We start from the raw sequence: 26,802 nt of genomic DNA on the forward strand, positions 1-26,802 counted from the left end.
CACCGAACTACCACATCCTCTGATTTCCGGTGCTCTAGGAGCCTATTTGTTGCGCTGATTGGTTGTATACCTACCCAATTGCTGCAGAGTGATTTGATAGACAACCTTTTAGCCCGCCTCCCTCCCTGTCGAGCTTCCCTAGACCCTTGTGCCGTCAGAAACATGGGTGTAGCGTGGCTAGGCTATCTGTCTTTGATAATGATCACAAAAAATAACATTAACGCTCAGAAATTTAACATCACTGGCAAGGAATGAAACTTCACTACAGTGGATGGACAGTATATCTAAAGCTATACTTCACCATCATCACCCAGAGGGCAGATTGACATCCATCATCCAGGTGTTGAAATGGCAAATATCCACATAAAACAAAGAAAGTCTTCACTGTTTTGCTTGTATGCTCTTCTTCTCCCACTGCTTATTACCGCTATTATTTCACACCTAACACCTAAAATCAACACAATATTTTTTTTTTTCCTTTCCACCCTGACTTTTCCTCTGACACAATGCCACTGTTGATGTTGGACTCCATTCAACAGCACCTACACACAAAGCTGCAGATCCATCTGCAGCTATTCTCTTCCTTTGCAAAACAAAGCAAAGTTTGAAGAGACTAAATTGTCGTCTAAGGATTGACATGTCTGACCTGCTACTGTGAACTCTACGCCAAATGTATCCTCTTATTCTAATGTCTAAAGTTCCAGTGTGGAACCTAAAATGGTTTGTGGAGATGCTTTTCATCCATAAATATTCAATATCCATTTAAAAACAGTAGGTTAAATAGAGAAGAAAAAACAATGATCTATTAGTTCAAGAGGAAAAGCTCATTTTTGTGTTGTTCACTTGCAGCTAAAACTCCACTATCGCTGTAGGATTGACTGTTGCAGTGTGGACTCAGTGCCCGTGCCTTGAAGCTGCTGCTCACGTTTCTGCTTTCGTGGCATTAAATTGTTGTAAAATGCAATTTTGTACTTTGCTCCTGAGGCGGTATAGTAATGGAAGGTTTGGTGAGCACTGCATTTAGCAGGAAAGGTGATGATTGTTCTGCAGAGTACAAGCCAGATGGCGCTCCAAAAAGACTGATGGGTCTTATATTCCTGTGGTATTATGTGACCTGATGTCATAAGTTGTCTGGAGGCCAAAGATGCAGTGGTCATGGGGTCAGCCTGCTGGAAGGGCCCCTTCAGCTGTTATATCTGAAATAACTGCCAGGAGAGATGTTTTGAATACCACAGAAGTAAGTCACAATGGCCATTGTGATGACTGAAATCACTTTAGGTTCGGTTAAAAACATTTCCATAATTGAGCTGACCAATCACTGTGAGCAGTTAGCAGCAAGGATTTAGTGGGTGAGACCGATCTTCAAGGGAACTGCTTAAACTGTCAAAGCCAGGTGTTGCAGGCGCCTTACTTTTGCTGGTGCTGAGCTGTTGACAGGATGTTGCAGCAAAGCCAAAGTGATAACTGTCGGTAAAACAATCTGCCTTGTAGACCTGCATGAATACGACTGAATATTTCTTGTCAGGTAATTGCCGCTCAAGTAATGTCTGAGCCTGGTCTGCTGAAATATGAATGAAACAGATGGTAGCAGATAGCTGACACAAGCAAAACTGCATTACTTTTCAGAATTATTCAGGCAGGTCCTAAAAGTTTTTACTAAATGACAAAGGATGAGAATTTATATGAAGGTGAACTGGGCATTAGGGGCACGTGTTATAATTTTGATGGTCCCTGAGCTCCTTGTAGCATCTGTGCTCTTTGAGATAACAGCTAAAATGCTCACCTTAATGTCAGAGCCACAGAGGTGACTGTATAACAAAGTTAAATGTGAATCCCCAGGTCTCATGAGAAATGCACATCAAACTAAATATAAGCTTGGGTCAAAAATACAGAATAATTAAAAGGTCAAGGTGAAATATGTTGACTCAGACACTAGTTGTCTCTACAGAAGTCTGCAGAATGAGGTTGCCTTAGTTCATGCATCCTATCTACTTTGGGGTCATGGAGTTAAACACTGATTATACTACAACTATATTAACAGGCAAAGTCTGAAAACCTCAGAGGGCTATTTAAAACACTGTTCTGAAACTATCTCTACAATACTTCAATACTATTGTAAGCATCTCAATGAAAAATACCATCCATAAAAACATCTTTAACCCATTTTCCTAAGTTGCGCCTCCGTGTCGAGAGGCTGAGTCCAACTTTTTCCAGTAGACAACTGCGGGATCTTATACACTCAACAAAAATAAAAACGCAACACTTTTGTTTTTGCTCCCATTTTTTATGAGATGAACTCAAAGATCTAAAACTTTTTCCACAAATACAATATCACCATTTCTCTCAGATATTGCTCACAAATCTGTCCAAATCTGTGATAGTGAGCACTTCTCCTTTGCTGAGATAATCCATCCCACCTCACAGGTGTGCCATATCAAGATGCTGATTAGACACCATGATTAGTGCACAGGTGTGCCTTAGACTGCCCACAATAAAAGGCCACTCTGAAATGTGCAGTTTTGTTTTATTGGGGGGGGGGTCCACTCCTCTTCAATGGCTGCGCGAAGTTGCTGGATATTGGCGGGAACTGGTACACGCTTTCGTATACGCCGATCCAAAACATCCCAAACATGCTCAATGGGTGACATGTCCGGTGAGTAAGCTGGTCATGCAAGAACTGGGACGTTTTCAGCTTCCAAGAATTGTGTACAGATCCTTGCAACATGGGGCCGTGCATTATCCTGCTGCAACATGAGGTGATGTTCTTGGATGTGTGGCACAACAATGGGCCTCAGGATCTCGTCACGGAATCTCTGTGCATTCAAAATGCCATCAATAAAATGCACCTGTGTTCTTCGTCCATAACAGACGCCTGCCCATACCATAACCCCACCGCCACCATGGGCCACTCCATCCACAACATTCACATCAGAAAACCGCTCACCCACACGACGCCACACACGCTGTCTGCCATCTGCCCTGAACAATGTAAACCGGGATTTATCCGTGAAGAGAACACCTCTCCAACGTGTCAGACGCCATCCAATGTGAGCATTTGCCCACTCAAGTCGGTTACGACGACGAATTGGAGTCAGGTCGAGACCCCGATGAGGACGACGAGCATTCAGATGAGCTTCGGTGAGATGGTTTCTGACAGTTTGTGCAGAAATTCTTTGGTTTTGCAAACCGATTGTCTCAGCAGCTGTCCGAGTGGCTGGTCTCAGACCATCTTGGAGGTGAACATGCTGGATGTGGAGGTCCTGGGCTGGTGTGGTTACACGTGGTCTGCGCTTGTGAGGCTGGTTGGATGTACTGCCAAATTCTCTGAAACAGCTTTGGAGACGGCTTATGGTAGAGAAATGAACATTCAATACACCAGCAACAGCTCTGGATGACATTCCTGCTGTCAGCATGCCAATTGCACGCTCCCTCAAATCTTGCGACATCTGTGGCATTGTGCTGTGTGATAAAACTGCACATTTCAGAGTGGTCTTTTATTGTGGGCAGTCTAAGGCACCTGCGCACTAATCATGGTGTCTAATCAGCATCTTGATATGGCACACCTGTGAGGTGGGATGGATTATCTCAGCAAAGGAGAGGTGCTCACTATCACAGATTTAGACAGATTTGTGAACAATATTTGAGAGAAATGGTGATTTGTGTATGTGGAAAAAGTTTTACATCTTTGACTTCATTTCATAAAAAATGGGAGCAAAAACAAAAGTGTTGCGTTTATATTTTTGTTGAGTGTATTTGAAAAGATATGTACATTAGCTAATGGAGAGAAAAATTATTCGTAACTTTACAAGTTAAGAAATTAGCAGTTTGTCTTAAAACTGCTGAAGCACAAAAATGTGAAAATTAGAACGAACGAATGGATGGATGGATAGATGCATAGAATTTTACCTCTTTATCAGTGCAATCAAACTAACATTTTGAATAGCTTACCTAGAGAACAGTCCTCCCCATAAAAGCCTTCATCACAGATGCACTGGCCATCCACGCACTGGCCGTTACCGATGCAGTCATTGGGACACTTTTGGATGCTGCAGTCTTCACCGGTGAAGTGCGGGAAGCACACGCATTTTCCATCGACACACTGTCCCTTGTCATTACAGTTGTCTGGACACATCAGCTGGCTGCAGTCGTCTCCTGTGTAGCCCTGGTGGCACACACATTTCCCATCCACACATCGGCCGTTGTCATTGCACTCGTCAGGGCAGGAGGATATGGAGCAATCTGGACCTTCCCATCCGGGGTTACAGAGGCAGCTGCAGGTGTCGTGTTGGTAGGTACCATGGCCACTACAGCTGGTATCCACACCTTGAGAGAGAGAGGTACAATGTTGGTACTGTTTGTAGTTACTTGCAACCATTTCCTCTTGTTTTTTAGCACTGACTTGCCATCTCAGCTTTCCAACTATGTATATTAGATTGCAACAGTGCAGTTAGGCCTACCTGCAGCACCGCCTTTTCCACAGCATCCTTGACTGCATTGCGTCTTTAGGTAGTTGACTTCTTCTTCCAGTCCATTGACTCTGTACAGCAGAGACTTAAAGCTCTCTGACTCCTCACAGTCACACTTGGGTGTCTGTAGCCGAATGTTGTGTTTGAAGATAATATCATTCTCTCCATTTGTTGTGGTCTCTGTTTGCAGACCTGCAAAGTATGACAAAGTCAAATTTTTAATTGCCACATGTGTCATAATGGCTCCCAATATCCATGCACAGGAGTAACAAGCGTTAAACACAATTAAAAAGTGAACAGCCCTGAGAGATACTAAGCACTACCTAAATTAATAGAAAAGGCATGCACATACTCTGATTATTATTGCTCTGTAGTTGTTTTCAGTTGTATGTTCATTGTCAGTCTCTCATTTAGCTCTATCCTATTTTCATTACCTGTGTTGTCCTGCATTGGCACACTTTCTAGTTTACAGCTGGAGCTCCCAGGGATGTCAATTTTATAGACGTGGCTGAAGGTGACTCCCTGCTCTGTGGCTGAGGGGTCTGGGTGGTTGGTGGCGGAGCTGAAGTGTGACAAGGTGCAGAGCAGGGCCAGTAGGCACAGGGCCCTCCACAGGAGTCTAGTGGTCATTGCTAGAGGTTAAGAAAAGAGTATGCATTTGTTAATTTGTCTTCACTTTTTTGAAACAAGACAGGACACACAAACAAAGAACTAGATACACACTGACACACACTGCTGATCTGCACCTGGTGGGTTTTGGAGAAAGCATAAGCATTTTAATGTAATTATTTTACAAAACTCATAGGGATTAGTTCTTTCAAACCCATCAGTCCATAATAAAAGCATTGTTTCCATGCAACAGTAAAAACAAAAGAAGAGTGCACAAAAATAATTACAAAACCAATCAAAATCATTCCACTAATATTGTTTAGATCCCTCTTGTATCACCAAAATACTTAAGACATGGACACATCCCACCAATGTTCAACTGGATTGAGATTTGGGAGATCTGAAGGCTGGGTCAATGCCTTTGACTTGTGTTCCTCTAACCGTTCTTGAGCAGTCTTGGCAGTGTGGAAGGGCGCAATGTCCTGCTGGGAGAGGCTGTGCTTGTTGGGGAACACACCTGCCAGCAGGGTGGTGTGATCGGCCTACAATAACATTTAGGTAGGTAGCACACGTAATATCCACATAAATGCAAGGACCTAATGTTTAGCAGTGGAAAATTGCATTGGAATGACATGATCAGTGTTCACCTGTCAGTTTCAGTTTTAATATTGTGGTTGGAAGTGTTTTGTACATAACTGAAGTCATATTTTGACCTTTTTATTAACTTTCTTTCTGTCAGGGAGTTTTGTTGTCATAGCTGACAAAGCTGACACTCAGGCCCAAAAATCACATCCCCATACACAATCAGTGGACAAGAAACAGCTGTAAAATGGATGATATATTTTTCAGAGTGTCAAACCTTTCCCGAAATAACTTCTTTTACTATCATAATTTGATCCCTTTGGCCCAATAGCACTTGGAAAATTTAGATGAGCCATTTCACGAAAAGCCAAGAGGAATCCATTTGGTCAGCCAGCAGTCTCAGACTCACAAGCTCTCAACTGGACTGGGACTCTATAAATGCAATCTTGGGCCCAAAACGCAGAAGCAAGAATAAGCCCATGGAAACATGGAAGAGGGCTTTTTGGTGTGTGGGTGAGCATATTTCCCAAAAGGTAGAGATACATATTATTTTTCAGGTAAAAATACCAAAACTTTCCAAGCTTCTCACAAGTGAATATTTCCTGATTTTTTATGATCATAAACATCTTTTGTTTTTGACTTCTGAAATGGCACTAACTAAGAGAAGAATGAAAGTAACTGACTTGACAATAATGCTACAACTCAAAAGAATTAAACAATTTGAGAAATGGCAACAATCTAAACTAAAACAGCAACTCGATTTGGACACATTTCCAAATCCACAAGAGGGAGGATGAAGGATCTGTTATTGTTGATACTCCAACTCCGGTGGTGCAAATTAGATTTCTCACGAGTGCGTAATTAATCAAATTACATAGACAGAAATTATATGAAGTGAAGTTCCTTGGGGTCATTAGGCAGTTCCCTGTTATTCTCTCTTCTGTAATCCAGCCTTGTTCGCCCATCTCTGTCAAAAGCATCAAAAAGAGCAAAGCTAAACACTCCATCGCTGACTGTTAGGCACATGAGATTCTACCAGAGTGGCATGAGTGAAAGCTTCACAGAGTTGAAATATTCCATCTGTTTTTTTTGTGCTGCTCTATACAATTTGCACAGATTGTATCTTTGGCACAAACTCTGTGCAACAGACCACTGAAACTGTAGTCGTTTGTCGATGCGCCCGACTGAACCTGAGTCTCCGGGTCAAAAGAGGGTCACATTTGTTCTCTCCACAGTGTCAGTGTTTTATAGAGAGCTGAGGACAGAAATACTGTTGGGACGGTACAAATTACATTGCATTCAGTGGGGCACGCTACTGTATATTTAATCACAAGGAAACCTGAACCATTATGTCACTCTGTGTGTGTGTTCTTATGTCTGTGCAATGATGCTCCCATTCCACTGTATGGCAGCAGAAAGTCAGCAGTCATCACTTTGCCAGAGATCTTTTTGCTCTAAGCCATAAATTGTGCTCAGTCAGGCGTTTCTAACCTTCAGAGAGCTCACACGTGTGATGATGTCATTGTGTCTAATGACAGTGATGTCATGTGAACCTAAAACCTTGCAGCGGCTTCCCTGAGAAACCAAATTACATGCTTTCAAAAATAGTGAGCCTGTTTTAACCTTCAGAAGGCCATTTTTTTGGACTTTGGTCAGAACTGAACTTTTTGGTGTAAAAGTTTAGAAAGTGGCAAAAGGGAACTTCTGATCTAGCTGTGCTACACTTGTGTGGTCTGTGGAAACAGAAAACCGCTAATAGAGTGAATGAAAGTTCAGCAATAAAGTGTGTGGTGCCTGACAGTTGGAAACTACATAAAATTATATAGTAGGACACATGCTTCAATAAATATGTTGGATTTACTTGAAATGACAGGATTATTATGATTAGAAAAAGTAAAGCATAAAAGTGAAAGTACTGTGCATACTGAAACACAAAAGACAGGAGCAGTTGCTGAAATTTTTAGTGGAGACTGATCACCTGGAAATTCCTGCTGTTATGATATCTTCTCATTAAGGATCAAAGACTAAAACAGATGGAAAAGTAGAAAAATGTGCACACAGAGAAACAAATTCTGAAAGTCCTGTTGGACGCAGCACTGGCCAAAATAGTAAAATGTCATCAAGTGGACCCAGAAGCTGCCACTCATTTGTGCACCAACATGACTTCATTTTTAAATGAACAATAATTCTGGGCAGTGATCCCAAGAAATGGAGAATACCTGATACCTTGAGCTATGTGTAAATACATGACATATTTTCAGCTAAGGTGGAAAGCTACTGCTCTTACTTAACTGGATTCAATTTACTTTCAGCAAAGTTGGCACATAAATCAGATTTACACAGGATGTAACTCAAGTCACTCTGTGATTTAAAACGCTCCAGTCTTTCTTTAAAGAGACAAATAGCTGTATAATTACCACGACCTGTTTCTAACTAGTCCAAACTCAATATATTCGACTTCATGTGGTTATTTTAGCTGTCTGCTTTACTGCTGCTGGTCAAAAGCTTGAGGTCGAAGGCTGGTGCCTGTGCAAGCAATCCAAGCCCTGACATCACTGGGAAATTGTTTATTTTACCCTCTGGAGCGGTCAAAACTTTGAGTTTAGAGAGTGTTTTATCAGTGGCCAAAGCTTAATAGAGTAAACCAGAGATGAATTTAAGAGACATTAAGAGAAGGAAATGGAGAGAAAGTAGGGGATGAAAAAAGTGGAAAGTGAGAGAGACGAAGTGGGTGAGAGAGAGTGAATAGGTGAGAGCAGGAAGGACAGAGTGTTGGTGAAGCACTGACAGTCTACCAGTTAGCCACATTATAGACAGTATACTATAGCCATGTGTAATGGCACTGAGCACTGGCGCACAGAGATGCTTAACAAGCATGTTTATTGCTCTCTGTCAAGGTTTTATTTGATGCTTGCCGTTTTCAGGCCTTTATTTCTTATTTCTCTTGGAGGAGACGGCGCTGTGACTTTCCAAGCATAGCAGAGGACTGCTGAGAATGTCCTGGTGTGCGAAAGAAAGACAGATGGATGGATTAATGGAGAGAGGAAATGGGGAATAAGGAGGGAAGTGGGATAGTCAAAATTAGGAATCACTGCCATGGAGATGGATGGATGGATGGATGGATGGATGGATGGATGGATGGATGGATGGATGGATGGATGGATGGATGGATGGATAGAAGAACGGACGGACGGATGGACGGACAGTTGGATGACGGTCACATGAATAGATGTATGAAAGGATGTGCAAAAACCAGATGTACAGATAGACAGTGATCAATAGACGGATTAAAGTGGAGATGAGTAGATAAGTGGCTGGATCAAATAGATAGATGACGAATTAGATTTATTCATGTGGTTATTGACTAACTGATGAATTGAACAGATGGTGGTTGCACATGAAATGACAGACAAGATTAGGTAAACCAGAAATATTTTGCTACATTAAGAGACTGTCATGACACAAACCAGGACTGAAGGTTTTTGCCTGATTATTGTAAAAGCAGAGAGGATTCATTGGATCCACTTCAATGACCCGGTAAAGACGTTGAACACAGGTTTGGCATGAGTGTCCAGCACATTGATTGACTGTCACTCTAAGGCTGCAGGACAAAGCAGAAAACCAGAAAAGCTTCGGTCCAGAGTATGCTCCCGGGCAGCACATGGGTCATCCAGACAGTATTTCAACCTGGCCTCCAAGCCCAAAGCAAGTAAAATTCAACACGTCCATAATAAACACAGTTAAAGATTCCTTCCTGACAATAACTTCTCAAACTCAAAGCAGGGCTATGTCAGTGGGCCTGATAAATGTTTGTTGACTATGTGTAATGTGTGTTCACGATTTTATGTGAGGGAGAGAGGGGCAAAGGACCCTGTCCATATGTGTACAGTATGTGAAACCTGCCATTTATAGCTCCCGTGGATGGTGGGAGGAGATCTCCAAAGGTAACAACAGCAATTTAATCACCGAGAGACAATACTGTCTGGATCAACAGACACTTTTCACTTGAGGTATCTTGACAGGCTGTCAAGGATACTTGTGTGTTTGCGTGAGTTTTTAAAAAAAACGCTTTCACAGCATTGGAAACTGGGACTGCGTCAAACAATGGTTCTCAAAAAAACAGAGAGACACGAATAAAGGACAACCGCAAATGAAAGAAAGACAAACAGCTGTCGAAAGAACTTGTACTGGGAATACAGATAGAGAAAGAGAGCGGCAGTACAAGAAGACTTGATCAGTCTGTACACATTTTCCCCACCCTCTCCAGAGAGCCATTAAGCCTCAGACAAAAGCCTGACTGTTTCACCAGGTTTCAACTCAGGACAAATCTCTCTGGAACTAACCAACAAGCCTGAGGATGAGAAGAAAGAAGGCAATGCCTTTATGTGCGGTTGCAAAAACTTGGGGATGTTTCTCTCCCCCCTTCTTCCTTCCCCGTGCAGCAGCTTGCAGACAGAACATGTGAACTAAAATGAATAAAACGAGCCTGAAAGCAATTATCGTCTGCGAGCAGAGCTCATATCTTCATGATTCTGCCCACCTCCTGCTGCCATACAAACCACGAAGAGACCTCGATAAGGACCTTGCTTCATCAGACCCACAGAGGCTCCGTTTCCCTCAGTGAGGCTGTCAGATGGAAACCTAACCCGCTGAAAAGGCATGAATAAAACAGCCTAAAATATAAACACAGATCAGTTTTTGAAATAACAAGTGTGCTTGCAATAACTTTCATGTGTCCAGGGGTCATTTTCAGTCAGTAGAGGTAAATGAAAAAAAGACTCCGTAACCAAAGGTTTGATGTTGCCATGAAAGCAGTCACATCACGCAATCTGAATAGTCTTTATAAGCCACCCACTCAGGGTTGTGGGTCCCTCTCTCTCTTTTTCTGTCCTTCTCTGTTTGCCTCCTCCTCTCTCTATCATTTTGCATGGCTGAAGGCCCACATCTGTAGCTCATTTTGCAAGGGGCTTCTGTGTATTCCCTGAGCCAGCACAGTAGCATTAAAAGGTAAATCTACTAGAGCAACAGCCCAGTGCGAATATCCATCACCCCAGCACATAGTTATTATAAATATTTATGTTATTATCACTGAGGAAAATTAGTGCTGGCAGCTTTGTTGACAGGCAATCTAGGATTATCTACGATACATTGTGTATATGAGCTTGATCTACAAATCATAAATAATAAATGTAATAGACTTTGACGAATACTCAAAGCTGCCACAGCAGCTCCACAGGGGGATATAATCATGATGATTTATATCAATCCAATATTCTATTAAATATTCAAATTCTGATCCATTTTTTTTAGCATAAGAGTATCAAATTCAAACTAACTGTAATATTTTGTCTGTATTTGTTTTACATTTGCACATGTGCAGGAATTTATCTCAAGACACTTCTCATTACATTTCATTTCAACACACCAATAAAATAGTATGCAACACTTTGAATATGCTTTCATTATGTACACCGAGAATCCAAGTGTTCACACAGCTTTCTAAAGTTTGTCAAAACCCCATCAACAGCAAGATTTCCTGATTTTTTTTTCATAAACAAAGCGTTACCATGCATGCAAACCCAAACTACATAAAAGCAGCTTCAGTCCTGTGGTGCTTGATAAATTCTGGGTATCACGTTAACCTTTAGACTTCTGTAACAGACAGCAGGCAGAGGGTGCAATGCAGTGGATGTGCTTCACTCAAGTCTTGTAAACCATCTCATAGGAGATGTATGAAAAAGAGGAGAGACGGGATTCAGAGAAAATTCGAGATTTTAAGAAAAGGTAACTAAAAGAATTCACAGCGATGGTAGCAAAGGAAAAAGTAAGAGCTAAGAAACAAGCTCTTCCCTGAACATGGCCAAATTAACAATCGTGAAGTGACTGCCATCAAAATAACTTTCATTTAGACTTGTCAGTGTTTTGTGTTGTTGCAGATTAAACGACTAAATCTCACAGTGAGCTGAGCAAACTCTACGAGCAAACATTTTAAAATTATCCCACACCTGCAGGCCAATTGGACTAATGGTGGCAATTCATTAAATCCTTCAGAACAGGACACTTAGAAATGAAGTTAAAAAATCCCAAGCATGATAAACAACAAAAATGCCTTACCCTTGAGGGTTTTCTTTAACTTTCTCCTCCACTACCTTCTTTTTTTTCCTTTCTTTTCTCTGCAGGACTGAGTGCCAGCCACCAAGCCTCTCCCTCTGCCACCTGCTGACAGGCCAGGGACTATGATTCAAAGATCTCGGCGCTGCCACTGACTTTTGCGCTCTCCCTCCCTCTTCGACTGTTAAAATCTCCCCCAAATGCCTGTAGGCCAATGGGCAGTAAGTTTGGGAGTGTCTCCTCTCCTCTTCCCGTTAAGTGATTGAGTGAAAAGGCAGAAAGACCAGAGGAGGAGGAGAGATAATGAGGAGCAATTACTTCTTTTTCCCCTTCTGGAGCTAATCACACTTCACCCAAACACACTTCTCACCTTGATTCGCCATTATCTCAACACTTTCTCCACTTTTTAATAACTAATTATTTTTTCTCCTGTTGTGTTTTTAGTTACAATAGCAGAGGGGGCTGAAATAAATCTCTTTAACAGAGGGAGTAGGGTCTTCAACACGGTAACTGAATGAAGGTTGGGCTGAAAGGGGCAAGACCGAAGCCAAGAAAAGCCCAGAGTGGGGTTAGGATACAAGGCACCACTAGGGAGAAGTTATATCTGACAAAATACATTTTGAAAAATGAAACAGTGAACAAAAAACCTTAGAGGGAGAAACAGAATTCTAAATAGCATGAATGTTGCAGTGGCATACAAATTGTGTTCAAAATGCCGACAAAAAAAGAGCACTTTGGGTATTTCCTGGAATAAAATAGTTTGTGGTAAGAGTTTTCTAAAATGGTGATAATAATCACTTTGGAACATTTGTTGTCAGGCGCATAGCTGGCACTTAGAAACCAAAATGTCTTGACTTGATTTGACATTTACGTACGATTCTCTGCGAAATGTTTCTCACATTGCTGTTGTGAGACAGGCCGCCGCTAAGCACGCTGTGAAGCCTAACTCCTTCAAGCCGACAGAGAAACCACAGACTTCAAAAACCTACCCCCTCAGACTGTGATCACTTTAAAGCAAACAAAGAAACAATATTCTGTTTCAGATGGTTTCTGTTATGCAAGTATACAGAACAGAATGTGAAACCTCGCAGTGTCAGCTAAGTGCACACACAAACCTGGACAGAAAGCAAACATCTACCACCGTGACCATCGCTGAGGACCTCAGGTGTCAAGGTTGGCAGTAGATTACACTGACAGCGGCTGTTTGTTTCTAAAAATACGAGTAAGACTTCAAATTTCTGTGGGGAACAGTGGACGGAGGAATTGTTCAAGTGAAACTGGAGCTGCTGCTGGGAGGTCTGCTGTGGTTGTCTGTACAGAACAAATGCTGCTCTATCTTTTAATTGCACCCCTGGACATAAGTATTTGGTCCCTTGGTCGTTTTGCCCTATATCAGATGAGATGGTTGGCACCATATCATGGCACCTTGCTAAGAAGGAATGCAGGTAGAATCATAGGAACAACACTGACACTGTCTCATTTAAACTAAGAGAGAATCAGAACTTTTATTTTTTTTTAAATTTAAGGGTCACAAATATAAAACAGTGTAAATTAGTTTACATAAAGAAGCACAGTCAACATTCTTTCTTCACTTTCTTGAAATATTGATCTTTCCAGCAGCTCTCTCATATATTTCAAAGTTTCGATTCAATTTTGACCCCTTGGGGGCAAGGCTGTAATCACGTCATTAACGTATTTTCACCCTATGGAACTGACATGTCAAACATGTTAGCATAATATTGCTTATTTACATATCCAGTAGTCAAGGAGAAACATTAGAATTCATTTGGAGTTGTGTTTCTGGCCATGTATAAAATGTAAGTCTAATATTGACTCTCCTCACAGATTGGTGCTATGACCTCGCTAGGGGAAAGGGAAGTAACATAAAAACAACCTGATGGTCAACGTTGGACCAAAGTTTAAAGTAGTTTTAATTAATAGCATGTTTTTAAAAAGAAGACAAACAACAAAAAATAAAGAGAGCTGTGAATGTTACTCAAGAATATATATATATATATATATATATACACACGTGGACAAAATTGTTGGTACCCCTCAGTTAAAGAAGGAAAAACCCACAATTCTCACTGAAATCACTTGAAACTCACAAAAGTAACAATAAATAAAAATTTATTGAAAATTAAATAATCAAAATCAGCCATCACTTTTGAATTGTTGATTAACATAATTATTTAAAAAAACAAACTAATGAAATAGGGCTGGACAAAAATGATGGTACCCATAACTTAATATTTTGTTGCACAACCTTTTGAGGCAATCACTGCAATTAAAGGATTTCTGTATTTGTCAATGAGCGTTCTGCAGCTGTCAACAGGTATTTTGGCCCACTCCTCATGAGCAAACAGCTCCAGTTGTCTCAGGTTTGATGGGTGTCTTCTCCAAATGGCATGTTTCAGCTCCTTCCACATATGTTCAATGGGATTCAGATCTGGGCTCATAGAAGGCCACTTTAGAATAGTCCAACACTTTTCTCTCAGCCATTCTTGGGTGTTTTTGACTGTGTGTTTTGGATCATTGTCCTGTTGGAAGACCCATGACCTGCGACTGAGACCAAGCTTTCTGACACTAGGCAGCACATTTCTCTCCAGAATGCCTTGATAGTCTTCAGATTTCATCGTACCTTGCACACTTTCAAGACACCCTGTGCCAGATGCAGCAAAGCAGCCCCAAAACATTACTGAGCCTCCTCCATGTTTCACCGTAGGGACAGTGTTCTTTTCTTCGTATGCTTGTTTTTTGAGTCTATGAACATAGAGTTGATGTGCCTTACCAAAAAGCTCCAGTTTGGTCTCATCTGTCCAAAGGACATTCTCCCAGAAGCTTTGTGGCTTGTCAACATGCATTTTTGCAAATTCCAGTCTGGCTTTTTTATGAGTTTTTTTCAGCAGTGGTGTCCTCCTTGGTCGTCTCCCATGAAGTCCACTTTGGCTCAAACAACGACGAATGGTGCGATCTGACACTGATGTACCTTGGCCTTGGAGTTCACCTTTAATTTCTTTGGAGGTTGCTCTGGGCTCTTTGGATACAATTCCAACGATCCGTCTCTTCAATTTGTCATCAATTTTCCTCTTGCGGCCACGTCCAGGGAGGTTGGCTACTGTCCCGTGGGTCTTGAACTTCTGAATAATATGAGCCACTGTTGTCACAGGAACTTCAAGCTGTTTAGAGATGGTCTTATAGCCTTTACCTTTAAGATGTTTGTCTATAATTTTTTTTCGGATGTCCTGGGACAATTCTCTCCTTCGCTTTCTGTTGTCCATGTTCAGTGTGGTACACACCTTTTCACCAAACAGCAGGGTGACTACTTGTCTCCCTTTAAATAGGCAGACTGACTGATTATGAGTTTGGAAACACCTGTGATGTCAATTAAATGACACACCTGAGTTAATCATGTCACTCTGATCAAATAGTTTTCAATCTTTTATAGAGGTACCATCATTTTTGTCCAGGCCTGTTTCATTAGTTTGTTTTTTTAAATAATTATGTTAATCAACAATTCAAAAGTGATGGCTGTTTTTGATTATTTAATTTTCAATAAATTTTTATTTATTGTTACTTTTGTGAGTTTCAAGTGATTTCAGTGAGAATTGTGGGTTTTTCCTTCTTTAACTGAGGGGTACCAACAATTTTGTCCACGTGTGTATATATATATATATATATATATATATATATATATATATATAAAGCCACTCATCTACTCTGTTTCATAACAAAAGAAGTCTGTGGCACTTTGCCTTTTAATATGAAATATTAAATAATAAGTTGGTGCTTTATGGTTTGGTCATACTTCTACATATTTACTGGCGGGGCGGAGATGATGATAAAACACCATGAATGGATTATATGTTTTTATGAACAGCATACCAAAAGGAATCAAAAGGAAGGAAGGAAGGAAGGAATCAAGGATTAAATTGGTGGCTCTTAAACACAGAATAACTCTAAATGAATCATTTCTGTCCTTCAGCACCAGTGTCTGCGGTATCAATAGCATACTCCTCCCTAAAGTAGGGACAGATATAAATGACCCTCTGGATGCTTGACAATGACACAGTCACTGCAGAGAGTTTATTCCAGAAGATAAGATGTAACAGTGGAACATCAGTCCATGCAATGTTCGCCTCAGACTCGGTGCAACAACAGAGCCTCCTGCCCGTCCCACAAATTTGCTCTATCAGAGAAAATGTGAAACTGGGACACTTTCAATTACACTGTGTCTTGAGAATAAAGAATTCCATAATTAATTAAGTTGCCTTGAATTTCTTTTTAATCAGGTTGAAAGATTCTTTTTAAATAGTACAAAGCTCTTTAGTCCTTGTCCTTAGAAAGAGGCATCTGTAGATAGACATCTAAAGTTACATTAATTAACTTTCTCAAAGTGGAGGGTAAAATCACTGGAATCAGAGTTTTATGGAAGGAAAACAAGACCGCTCTGATGTCACCTGTGACAAAAACATTGTTTCTGACCATTTCAATTTTACAAATCTACCACTAAATGTTTGAATTGCATTTGAAGATCTCATATTATATTCCTTTTCACTCAACTAATGAAAGCTTTACATGTCTCCAGCATGTGTCTTTCAAAATTTCAGCTCAAAATATTGCAACAAAAAAAAAGACCTTTGGTTTTAGCCCTGTTCTAAACTGATTGTTTCAGTATCTATAACTTTAAATGAAGTTGATTCGTTGCTGTCCATGCCCTCTTCAGGAAGAAGACTCCCTCTGCACCTGAAATTGACCGGACATCGCAAAACAGTTGACTGCAAGATGTTAGTAAGATCAGGATTTTCTATTTCTTCTAACGTTTTCTCTTAGCAATCATTTTACATGGAAATACAGACAAATTTAGAACACAGCTATTGTATTTAATGTGTGTATGGTGAGTTTGTCAAAAGTATAGTTGTAAAGCAATAAGTGACAGCTGGTGATGAAATCTCAATGGGCCGTGTTTCAGTCACTATATATGAGCACTGACAGCAGGCAACATGAAAACACAATAACTCACCCATTCCAGGTTTACTGGTTTCAGATCTGTCTTACAGTTAGTTATCATTTCTAAATTCTCTCTAAGCATTTCTATTTCCACATCGTTCTAACCTGTGAGCAAAAAAGGTCAAAGCAAATAGTAATGTTAGGTAACATAGGATTTTCCTTTTAATTTGAGGAATCTGGCACCAATATTAAAATTATTCAGTACTAGCAGATGCGATTTTGGCTGCAATTATAATGCTGAATCTGTGTTGATAGGTCTCAACAATCCCAACGCTTCTGGCAAATTTACCGCATTCCTGTTTGCAAAATTGCTCAAGCTTTGTCAGGTTACATGGGGACTTTTTCAAGTCCAACCACAAATTCTCAATTGGATTGGGGTCTGGGCTCCAACTTGGCTACTCCAGAACATTCATCTTATTGCCTTTAAACCATTTCAGCAAAACAATGACCCAAAGCACACAGTCAAAGCTGATTGTATGCTTCGGGTCATTGTTTTGCTGAAAAACAAATCTTCTCCTATATTACAGTTCTTTTACTGCATTCATTTTACTGCATTCATTTTACCCTCTACCTTTATGATTCTTCCAGGGCCTGCAGCCTGGAGGCATCTCCACATCCATCATGATGCTGCCACCGCCATGCCTCGTGGTAGGGATGGTGTATTTTTGATGCTTTGCAGTATTTGGTGTCTGCCAAAGATGGCAAAAAGCTCAGTTTTGATCTCATTAGACCAAAATACATTTTTGCAGTTAATTTCAGAGACTTGCACATGCCTCCTGGTGAACACTAGTGAGCATTTAATATGAGGTTTAACTTTTATTATTGCTGTTGTTGCTGTTATTGGCATTCTCTCTTTAAACTTTGACTGGTTATTAATGGAGAACACTTGTCATATGCTAAGTCTCTCCCATATCAGCCAGTAAAGCTCCTTCGTAGGAGTCAGAGGTGTTACTAGGACTTCCCTCATCCATCTTCTTTTTACATAGTTACTCAGTTTTTGGGGATAGTATGGTCATGGAAGATTAGCTTCAAGGCATATTTGATGATTTGGAAATTTCCTTGCATCTGTTCTCTAACTTGTGCTTTTCAATAACCTTTCCATGGACTTGCTTGGAGTGTTCTTTTGTCTTTATGGTGTAGTTATAGCCAGGAGTACTCATGTACCAGTGACTGGACCTTCCAGATACAGATGTCTTCATACTACTGTCACCTGCACTTGGATGATCTTCCTTAATTGCGTGACTATTTGCACCATTGGCTGCACTGAGGATGTTTTAGGTTAGTCACTTCAAAGAAGATGAATGTTTATGCAATCACTTTGTTTTGCATATTATATTTTAATTAATCAACATTATTTTGTGGAAATCTGTTTACATTTTGACATGGAAGAGTCTTTTTTTTTTAAATTCTTGTCAAAAAAAGTCTAATTATATTGACCTTTTCTCATGGAGCTGTAGTGGCTGAAATTGGAGCGACTGTGATTACTTTTTATAGGCACAGTATCTTTTTACCAGTGTTTGTTTCCTTGCATGACTTTCAGTGTATGTTTGTGTGTAACAATGTGAACCGTTGTTTGTCGGAGATCAGTTTGGAATGTTTTCACAAGGTGAAACTATTCCGAATCAGCACCAAGGAATTCCTTAATACCACAAATGCCACAAACAGATATATATATATATATATATATATATATACACACACACACACACACACACGTGTGTGTGTCTTGATATCATTGTGGGGACATACCATTGACTCCCATTCATATCTAACCCCTAACCCTTACCCTAACCCTAACCTCAACCTAACCCTAACCCTAACCAAAACAATGGCTAACCCTAAAGAAACGTTTTTGCACTTTTACTTTTTTCAGTAACAACAACATGGCCAAGAAAACACTGTTTAAATTTGTGGGGACCAAAATGAGGTCCCCACAAGTGACATAGTTTTCGGTTTTCCTACAGTTGTGGGGACATTTGGTCCCCACAATATAGCAAAAACATGGGCACACACACACACACACACACACACACACACACACTAGACGAATCACCCAAATAGCAAACCTGTCAACACTTTGTCAACAGTTTTGTCTCAAATGTCAGCAAGTGTTTGGGTTCTGTTTCTGGGGACAACCCTCCCACAAGTGCTTTTACTAATTTCGGTTGCATTCAGAACATCAAAAGACCAGTCTTTGTATAGAATTCTTTGCTGTTTGGTTAAAAATATTAACTGTTATCCTTCATTATGAAAACACTCTTCCTGCCTTCCCTTCCTCCAGCCTTCTAATCACAATTATAGCTTCCTGCAGTTTTACAATAAACAATCTGCTGTTGCTTTGTTGTGTGCAATTATTATTTTTTAAAGATTTTCTCACCTTTATATTCAATGCACAGTAGAGATGAATTGTGGGAGAGAGAGCATGGGACTAAAACACAGTAAATAAGGAGTTGAACTAGGGTTATGCTGCTCAAGGCATATGTGCCCATATGGTATAAGATCAAACCACTCAACCAATCGGCCCTCTCCAGTAGTATGCAATAAGCAAGAATGTTTCCATGAAGTCTTATTTATGTTAAAACATACCATCTCTTCAGTTCTCATGTGATCTACCAATTCACTCCCTTCTCCTCTCACATTTTAACTTTACAAATTTGTTGATTATTGCTAAGAAAACAAGACAGCTCTTCAGCTCCAGTGAACGTGAAGAATACCCTCAGTGTTAATCTGCACATTAAATTCCATTCGTGCACTTTGTTGCGGGGACATGCTGTGTGGGAGGTGATGACATTTATAGCGCTTCATGGGACAATGAGAAAATACTTCATGCATGTCACTATACTTTCATGAAAATGTGACTGTTTCCTATTGTGCATGTTGGTTTCATCCCATGCCGGGAAACGTACCCCACACTAGCAGCAGATGTAACAACTCTTCACAGCAGGGTGAATTTTATATTATGTTTCCTTTAATGTGATGCATGTCTGCACTCAGTTTCCATTCTCTGGTCTCTGGGAAAAAGGCTAACTCTGGGCTGTTATGAGAGGAGGGTTTTTTTTATAAATACCTGTTCTGTTTCTGTCAGGCTGGGAGTTGACTTCACATTTAAAGCTAGTGAGTGAAATTATTTATTCTTTGACAACATAAAAATGCAAACGGTGACATGCTTAAAGGACCACACAGTTGCACAGATGAAACCCTACTGATGTGACCTGTGTTTAACAAACAATTGCTGAAATCTAACATTTTTACATACCTTACCCTTATTTTTTGTGCGCGTTTTATTTTGTATCAACTTAGTGCATGTGTAAAATTGCTATTACATGTTGGATGAAAGGATCTGCAGGGATGAAAACTTTCTAAAATTAAACTTGTGGTTAAAAACAATACTCCCTCCCTTAATTTGTCACCAATTTAAAATTAATGTCTGGAAATTACCACAGCAACAAGACTCTATTATAATAAAAGTCCTAGTTTAGTGTTCTATTAGTGACAGTGAAAAACCTTGGCTTTGACATCAAAGTTACTTTTTAGTAATGCCAGGACCTGAATGGTCATGGCTTGTGCTTTTTATTTATTTTTTCTTAAAACAAGAGGAAACATGGGCTTCAAGAACAAAGTGATTAACCATTCTTAAATGATAGGCATAGTTAAGACAGAAATGTTTTGTTGTAGGGTGACAATCCTCCTCTTGTTTTTTCTTCCTCTTTGTCACCTTCATTTAAATTGCAGATAAGATTTGTCCCACTATGATGCATAATGAAGACGTTTTCTTGAAAGCTCTTCCAACGTTTTTTGTCTCCTGTTTGTTTATCACATTCCGGATTTCAGTTCAGCTGACGAGAAATTTAACTGCTGTGGAAATAATTTGTCTGTAGTAACATTTTCTGAGGAAGGCAGTTCCGCTTTTTCTCTCTGTTATTTGTATACAATAGGCAATGCATTTGCAACAAAACAGTATTTTATGCTAATTACTATTATGTGACTAACATTACAATCATCCTGTTTTGAAGTCAGGCTTTGCCCTAAAAACCGCTGGCCCCACTCACTGAAGCAAAGAATGCAAACACATGCCATGCTGTCACATGGACATGAAAAACAAAGTACGTTTGCATGCAGTGTTGTGTGACTTTGTGCCCAGGGAGCTTTGCCAGGTTTTATATCAGATGAAATGAAGTACCATTTATTTGAGGAGAGGTGCTGGAGAGTTATGGACAATATTTTCGTCAATATTCTCTTTTAAGACTGAGTTAAACATGATAAAAGAGTGTCTTCACAGTGCAAATGCTGTAGTTTGGTTATTGTTAAGAGCAGTATATTTATCAGAATATTTAAAAAGACACTGTAGTAGAGAATGCAAATAGAATTGCCTTTTCATAGCTGTCCCATCATACAGTAAAATTATTACATAATACTGACAATTTAACATTTGATTGCCAGCTGCCCATCAGTGCGGAGTTGTTTTTTAAAAAAAAAAACTTTTTTATGGCTGATGGAGGACAAAATAACTCAGTTCATCCACCATCCATCCGTCCATCATCTATACTGCTTAATCCTCATTAGTGTCACGGGGACTGGAGCCTATCCCAGCTGACTTAGAGCAAAGACAGAAGACACCCTGGACAGGTCATCAGTCTATAACAGGGCTACATATACAAACAATCACACTTATATTCACACCTACGGACAATTCAGAATCACCAATGAACCTGAACATGTCTATGGGAGGAAGCTGGAGTAACTGAAGGCAACCCACACATGCACAGGGAGAACATGCAAACTCCACGCAGAAAGATCCCAGGAAAGCCGGGAAGCAAACCAGGGTTCTTCTAGCTGCAAGGGGAAAGTGTTTACCACCAAGCCACGGTGCAGCCCTCATTTCATCATTCAAGCTAAAAAAAAAATCCTATTAATATTCCTCAAAATGCTACAGTTGTTCCTATCAAACTATGAGAAGAGCAACATCAGTAGTTAAAATAAAAATGAAAAGCTTCATTATAACTGTATAACCTCCAGACAAAAAAGCAGAGCTTTTCTAAACTCTAATAGTGTCTTAGTCCTTTCATTTTGTAAAAGGATGAAATGTTCCAGTGAATTCCTGTCTTTTATTCACATGCCTTTTATCAGGGAGCCACTGAGGTGAGATGAGAACACTAATTAAACAAATTCAACACAGTGATGTCAGACTCACTTAATATTCTGTATTCCTTATAGAACCAATGAAGTGCTGTGCTTTGCTGTCATACCTTCAGTCTAGCTCTTGCTCCTGGAGGAAGCAATTTATTGTCCATTTCTCTACACTCCAAAACAGATGTTTTGGCCTAAAAACAAGCTACACAACAGTTTGCATCAGTCTTTTTGAGCTATGACAACTTAAATTATATTCAACCAATGAACTCTGTAGAGGGGAATTAGTCTTCCCTTGACAATCAATGGTATTTTAAATTGCCAATCACTTAGTAACTTGTAGCATAAACCCGAGTTTGAAATCCTGAATTTAAAGTGGGGAAAAATTAAGTTAGCAAAACAATTCCATTAATTTACAATGACTTGAATTTGGTTTTAGATTAATTAAGGCAGAAATGTCTACATAAATCACAATAATAAGTTAGTGCAATCACCAACATTCTGTTGCAGTTTTCTCTCCATCAAAACAATGCTTGCAACTAAAAAGGTTTAGCTAGATCATTAGATTTAGATTTTTTTTTTTTAAATTTGCAATCATGCACTTGATTAAGTGCTGATAACAGGGCTACTGAAATACTTGAGTGAATGCTTGGTGCAGCTTTGTGCTGTTTTTCCTCCCAGCCAAGATAAATTGTGGCCCTGGTGCTATCCATGTGTTTCTTGTTACAACAACAATATGTGAGAACTTACAGTTTACAGAAGGCATTTAAGCCGCCTAATGTTCTGCTATAATTACCCATGACATAAAACAGAGTATGGTGAAGTCATTAACTCAGCTAATGACAGCATAACCCTTTTTTGTAATCACGATTGTTTTAATCATCATTCATCTATATGAATACCATTCATGTGAATATCCACATTTACATTATATATTGGCATAAGTGCAGAGCTCCTTGAAAATATATTGCAGCCTTTATACCGGTCACAGGCTAATGAGTTTTAAAACTCATATATGTGTGTATATATATATATATATATATATATATATATATATATATATATATATGTCAGGGTAGAGACTGCGATTTGGTAGAGTTGGAGTTTCTACCAGTAGAGATTGCGATCGCAACCTCTACCAGTAGAATTGGAGTTTCTACCAGTAGAGATTGCGATTGGAGTCTCTACAAGTACAGACTGCGATCGCAATCTCTACCAGTAGAAACTCCAATCCTGCCAGTAGAGATTTGTCAGGGCTAAGGTTAGACTTTCAAGGTTAGGGTCAGGGGTCAGGGCAGGGGTCAGATTTAAAGGTCAGGGTCAGTTAAGGTTAGGGTCAGGGGTCAGGGCAAGGGTCAGATTTTTAAGTTCCATCTCAACTGGTAGGATTGGAGTTTCTACTGGTAGAGACTCCAATCGCAGTCTCTACTGGTAGAAACTCCAACTCTACCAAATCGCAGTCTCTACCCTGACATATATATATATAAAAGACAGGAATAGTTCAACATGTTGAGAAATACACATTGCTTCTAGCTTAGATTAGAAGACTTTCATATCTGTCTATTGAATTAGTCACTTGAGCCAGAAGACAGAGAGCTTAGTTTAGTGAAAATTCTGACAGTTAGCCTGGATCTTTCAGGCTCTGTCCATAGTTGCTTTTTTTTTATCCACCTACCAGCACCTCCCCTGAAGCTAATTAAAGCATTTTATCTAATTTGATTAATTCATACCAAAACCAAAAATCAGACAAACTGCAGAGACTCCAGGAAGTCTCAGCTGTTTCCATCTCCTGGCCTCATATTTTGGTAAGAGAGTGGTAATGACTCTCATGAAACTTTGAGCAAGATTGCAAACACACACATTTCAGAACATGTCAAATTATTCCCTTAAGGTTACTAAACTTTAAAATGTGACTCTGTAATGTACTAAATAAGGGTTAGCACCAGTGATGAAAACATTTAGAGTGAGTATGTCAGATGAAACCGCCACTTAAGATTGTCTAAGGCTGCCGGCCGCATTAGTGTAAATACATTTGAACCCCATCAGACATTCATAACTACTGCATGTGTATCTGTGCTTAAACAACCATTTCCAGTAACATAAACCTGAGCCCTCATTTATTTTTTAAGTAAATACACAAAAAACACATTAGCTCTGCTCTTTGAACCATATGGTGTATTTAATCAAGCACAGGCTAACGGTAGAGCGTGTTTCCTCGTGGATCTGGAAACTGTTGATTGAGAGAGCTGATTTGATCTGAAGCAGAGCTACTATGAAGGCCCGTGTGTGAAATGGGAACTGACAGACTGATCCAAATAGCACCCGCAGATATCTAACACATGAAATATGTTTAAAGACGGCCTGAAATGTCTGGCTTGTCTGGGGGTTATTAGACTAGATAAAACAGCCAACTGAAAGCTGACAATTTTCCATCGCTGTGGCAAAAAGATGTTTTTCCTCTCCCACCTTAAGAGGCAAAAATAGCAGCAAAATGTGTTTGCATTGTTTACATAAATATGGCAATGGCTGGATCCTATCAGAGGAAGCGAGGTCAGCGCTGGCTTCAGCGTCGCATTCTGCATGTTTACAGCTGTCAAATGTCTCGCAGGCTGTTTTTTATTTTCTACCAGTCCAAATTGTGTGACTTTGGTGGAAAGCAGATCAGATTAGAGGATGCAGTGTAGATAAAGCCAAAGTCATTTGAGGGAAAAACAAATTAATGCCATATGAAGCTTGCTTGAATGTGTTCCTTTCAGAGCTCTTGTTGTGTGTTCGGATTGCTTTGATGCCGACCACTTTGTGCTCACACGAACAAACTTGTGGACACACACACCAACGCATAACAGCACATGTTCTGAAATTATAAGCTGTTGTGCTGTCTGCAGTTGTCTTTAATGCACACCACAGTTGTATTTTATGTTCTTTGTCAACCACACAGAATGGCAAAATATGCTGGTTTTTATCATGATTGCCTGCTAATGTCACTGAACTGCTGTGAGCAGTCGATCTGTCCAGCTTTCAGATTGTTTTTGAAGATTAGCTTAATGCGACTACTGTGTTGGTAATGGTGATTTGAAAACGCGTAACAACTGCTGTGGTTTTGAGCTCACACCAGTATAAAGTCAGTTTTCTTCTGACACATCTGCTTTTGATTACTATTTGGAAAAGAAGGAGGAAAAGTGTGAATATATTTGTTGTTTTGGTTTAAACTACAGTTAAAAAATAAAAAGTACTCAGTTCACAAAACAAGATGAACCTGCCATCAGAATGATGATTAATGAGCCCTAATTCAAATAACTCATATTAGCAAATGAGTTAATCGGAACGGACAAGGGAAGTCAAACCTCAATCTGACAGATGAGCTGGCGTATGCAGTTGCTCCAGAGTTTCCTGGGCTGACGTGGATACCAGTCTTCAAGGTCAGGTCATCCTGTCGTGTGGAGACTTGACCTTCAGTCCACCACCTGACATAACCCAGGCCCACACCGGCAGTTTCTTTTTTTAACCTTAGAGAAGAGAGAAAAGGTGAGAATTAAATGAGGGGCAAGTTGGAGCAGGTGAAGTTCCAACACCTGTGGCAGATGCTCATTTACCAGCATGAATCATTGTGAAATAGACTGGATGGTGTGGATGTTGTGACCTCTTTGTTAATAAGTAATCCGACTTTGGCTAGATTTCAAAAAGAAAGAAGATTAACAGGGAGCTGTTTCACCCTGCCTTATTGCTGTATTTGTGATATTTTTTGTCTTTTCTGAATGAAAAATCACCTTTATGTGAGATATCTGCTTTCAGCTGACAGTAAAAACAAGGTTTAGATAGCCTCTGACAGACAGGCCAAGGCCTTTTGGGCCTCAAATGAAAAACAGAGCTACTTGGTTACAAAGGGAGTGACAGTGACAAATAACACACCGGGCATGTACTCTTGTTTGAGAACAGATAACTTTAAATGACTCATTTCCTGCCTGTATTAATACAGTTTAAACATAAACACAGAGAAAGAGAGGTCACATGAATCAACACTTCCTCAAATGCTGACAAGAAGGAAATTTTTCAGCTTTGTAAATCGGCACCAGGAGTTACCCTTCACCTGATCCTCCTGGGTCAAGCAAGATTTGTTTTCAAAGCTTGGAGACTACACTTCCTATAGAGCGTTGGTGGTCCTATAAGTAAGTATAACCACAGATGTGTCTTCATCCTCTCCTTCTTTTCTGTCTCTCCTTCTCTACCAAAGTAACTGTTCTTATTTAAAGCCATATCCTATCACTTGTATTAAGGACTTCCGTTTTTCACCTTGGCAATGACTTTGACGTCTACCTATAGATTCAAAGTGATACAGTTTTGGTCTTTACAAATTTGCCTTTATATCATCCGAAATGGGACAAAAACAGCAGTGGGATGAAACACAAACCGGCTAATGTTCTCCTTTATGAGATTATGCATCACACATGTTGTTCACACACAAAAAATAAAGCACAGCTCAGGAGTAGAGTTGTTGGTTTTAGAAAAATGCTTCCCTCGGGTGAGCAAATGGAACCCAAAAGACTCATTGGTTCCTTGTCTTACACTATTGTGATTGATAATATTAACTTGCTAATCTATCTGCCAGGACCATAGAACAACAACAATAATAATAAAGCTGCTATGATGTGCATCATTGAACCCATTTCATTTAAAGTATTTACCGTGTTTGATGGGTACAGTTGGAACAGATTTGTGTTTTTGTGCTTTCAGGAGATGCCATGTGCTATAAAAGGAAGCCTACAAAGTCAGAAAAATTTGTCACAAGGTTTCATTCATTTTTGCATAGAATTACATGGTTTTCTATATACTTGAGTGATACAACTCTCAAACCTTGTTTTGAAGCTTCATGATCTCCAGGAAATCCTTTGCATATGAT

The 26,802-nt window shown here is 39.8% G+C and overlaps 1 protein-coding gene across 1 annotated transcript in view; it reads right to left on the minus strand.

The window, feature by feature from the left end:
- Positions 1-25,405, minus strand: part of tnn (tenascin N) — a 72,687-nt gene extending 47,282 nt beyond the window's left edge. Inside the window, exons 1-4 of the mRNA XM_022208265.2 lie at positions 25,250-25,405; positions 4,901-5,098; positions 4,458-4,658; positions 3,949-4,323 (exon numbers count right to left, since the gene is read on the minus strand). Coding sequence (XP_022063957.2) covers positions 3,949-4,323; positions 4,458-4,658; positions 4,901-5,096 — 772 coding nt within the window. The 5' untranslated portion in view covers positions 5,097-5,098; positions 25,250-25,405. The remainder of the gene's footprint in view (positions 1-3,948; positions 4,324-4,457; positions 4,659-4,900; positions 5,099-25,249) is intronic.
- Positions 25,406-26,802: the final 1,397 nt, after the last annotated feature.

This window comes from Acanthochromis polyacanthus, chromosome 9, assembly GCF_021347895.1.
Source record: "Acanthochromis polyacanthus isolate Apoly-LR-REF ecotype Palm Island chromosome 9, KAUST_Apoly_ChrSc, whole genome shotgun sequence".
NCBI lineage: Eukaryota > Metazoa > Chordata > Actinopteri > Pomacentridae > Acanthochromis > Acanthochromis polyacanthus.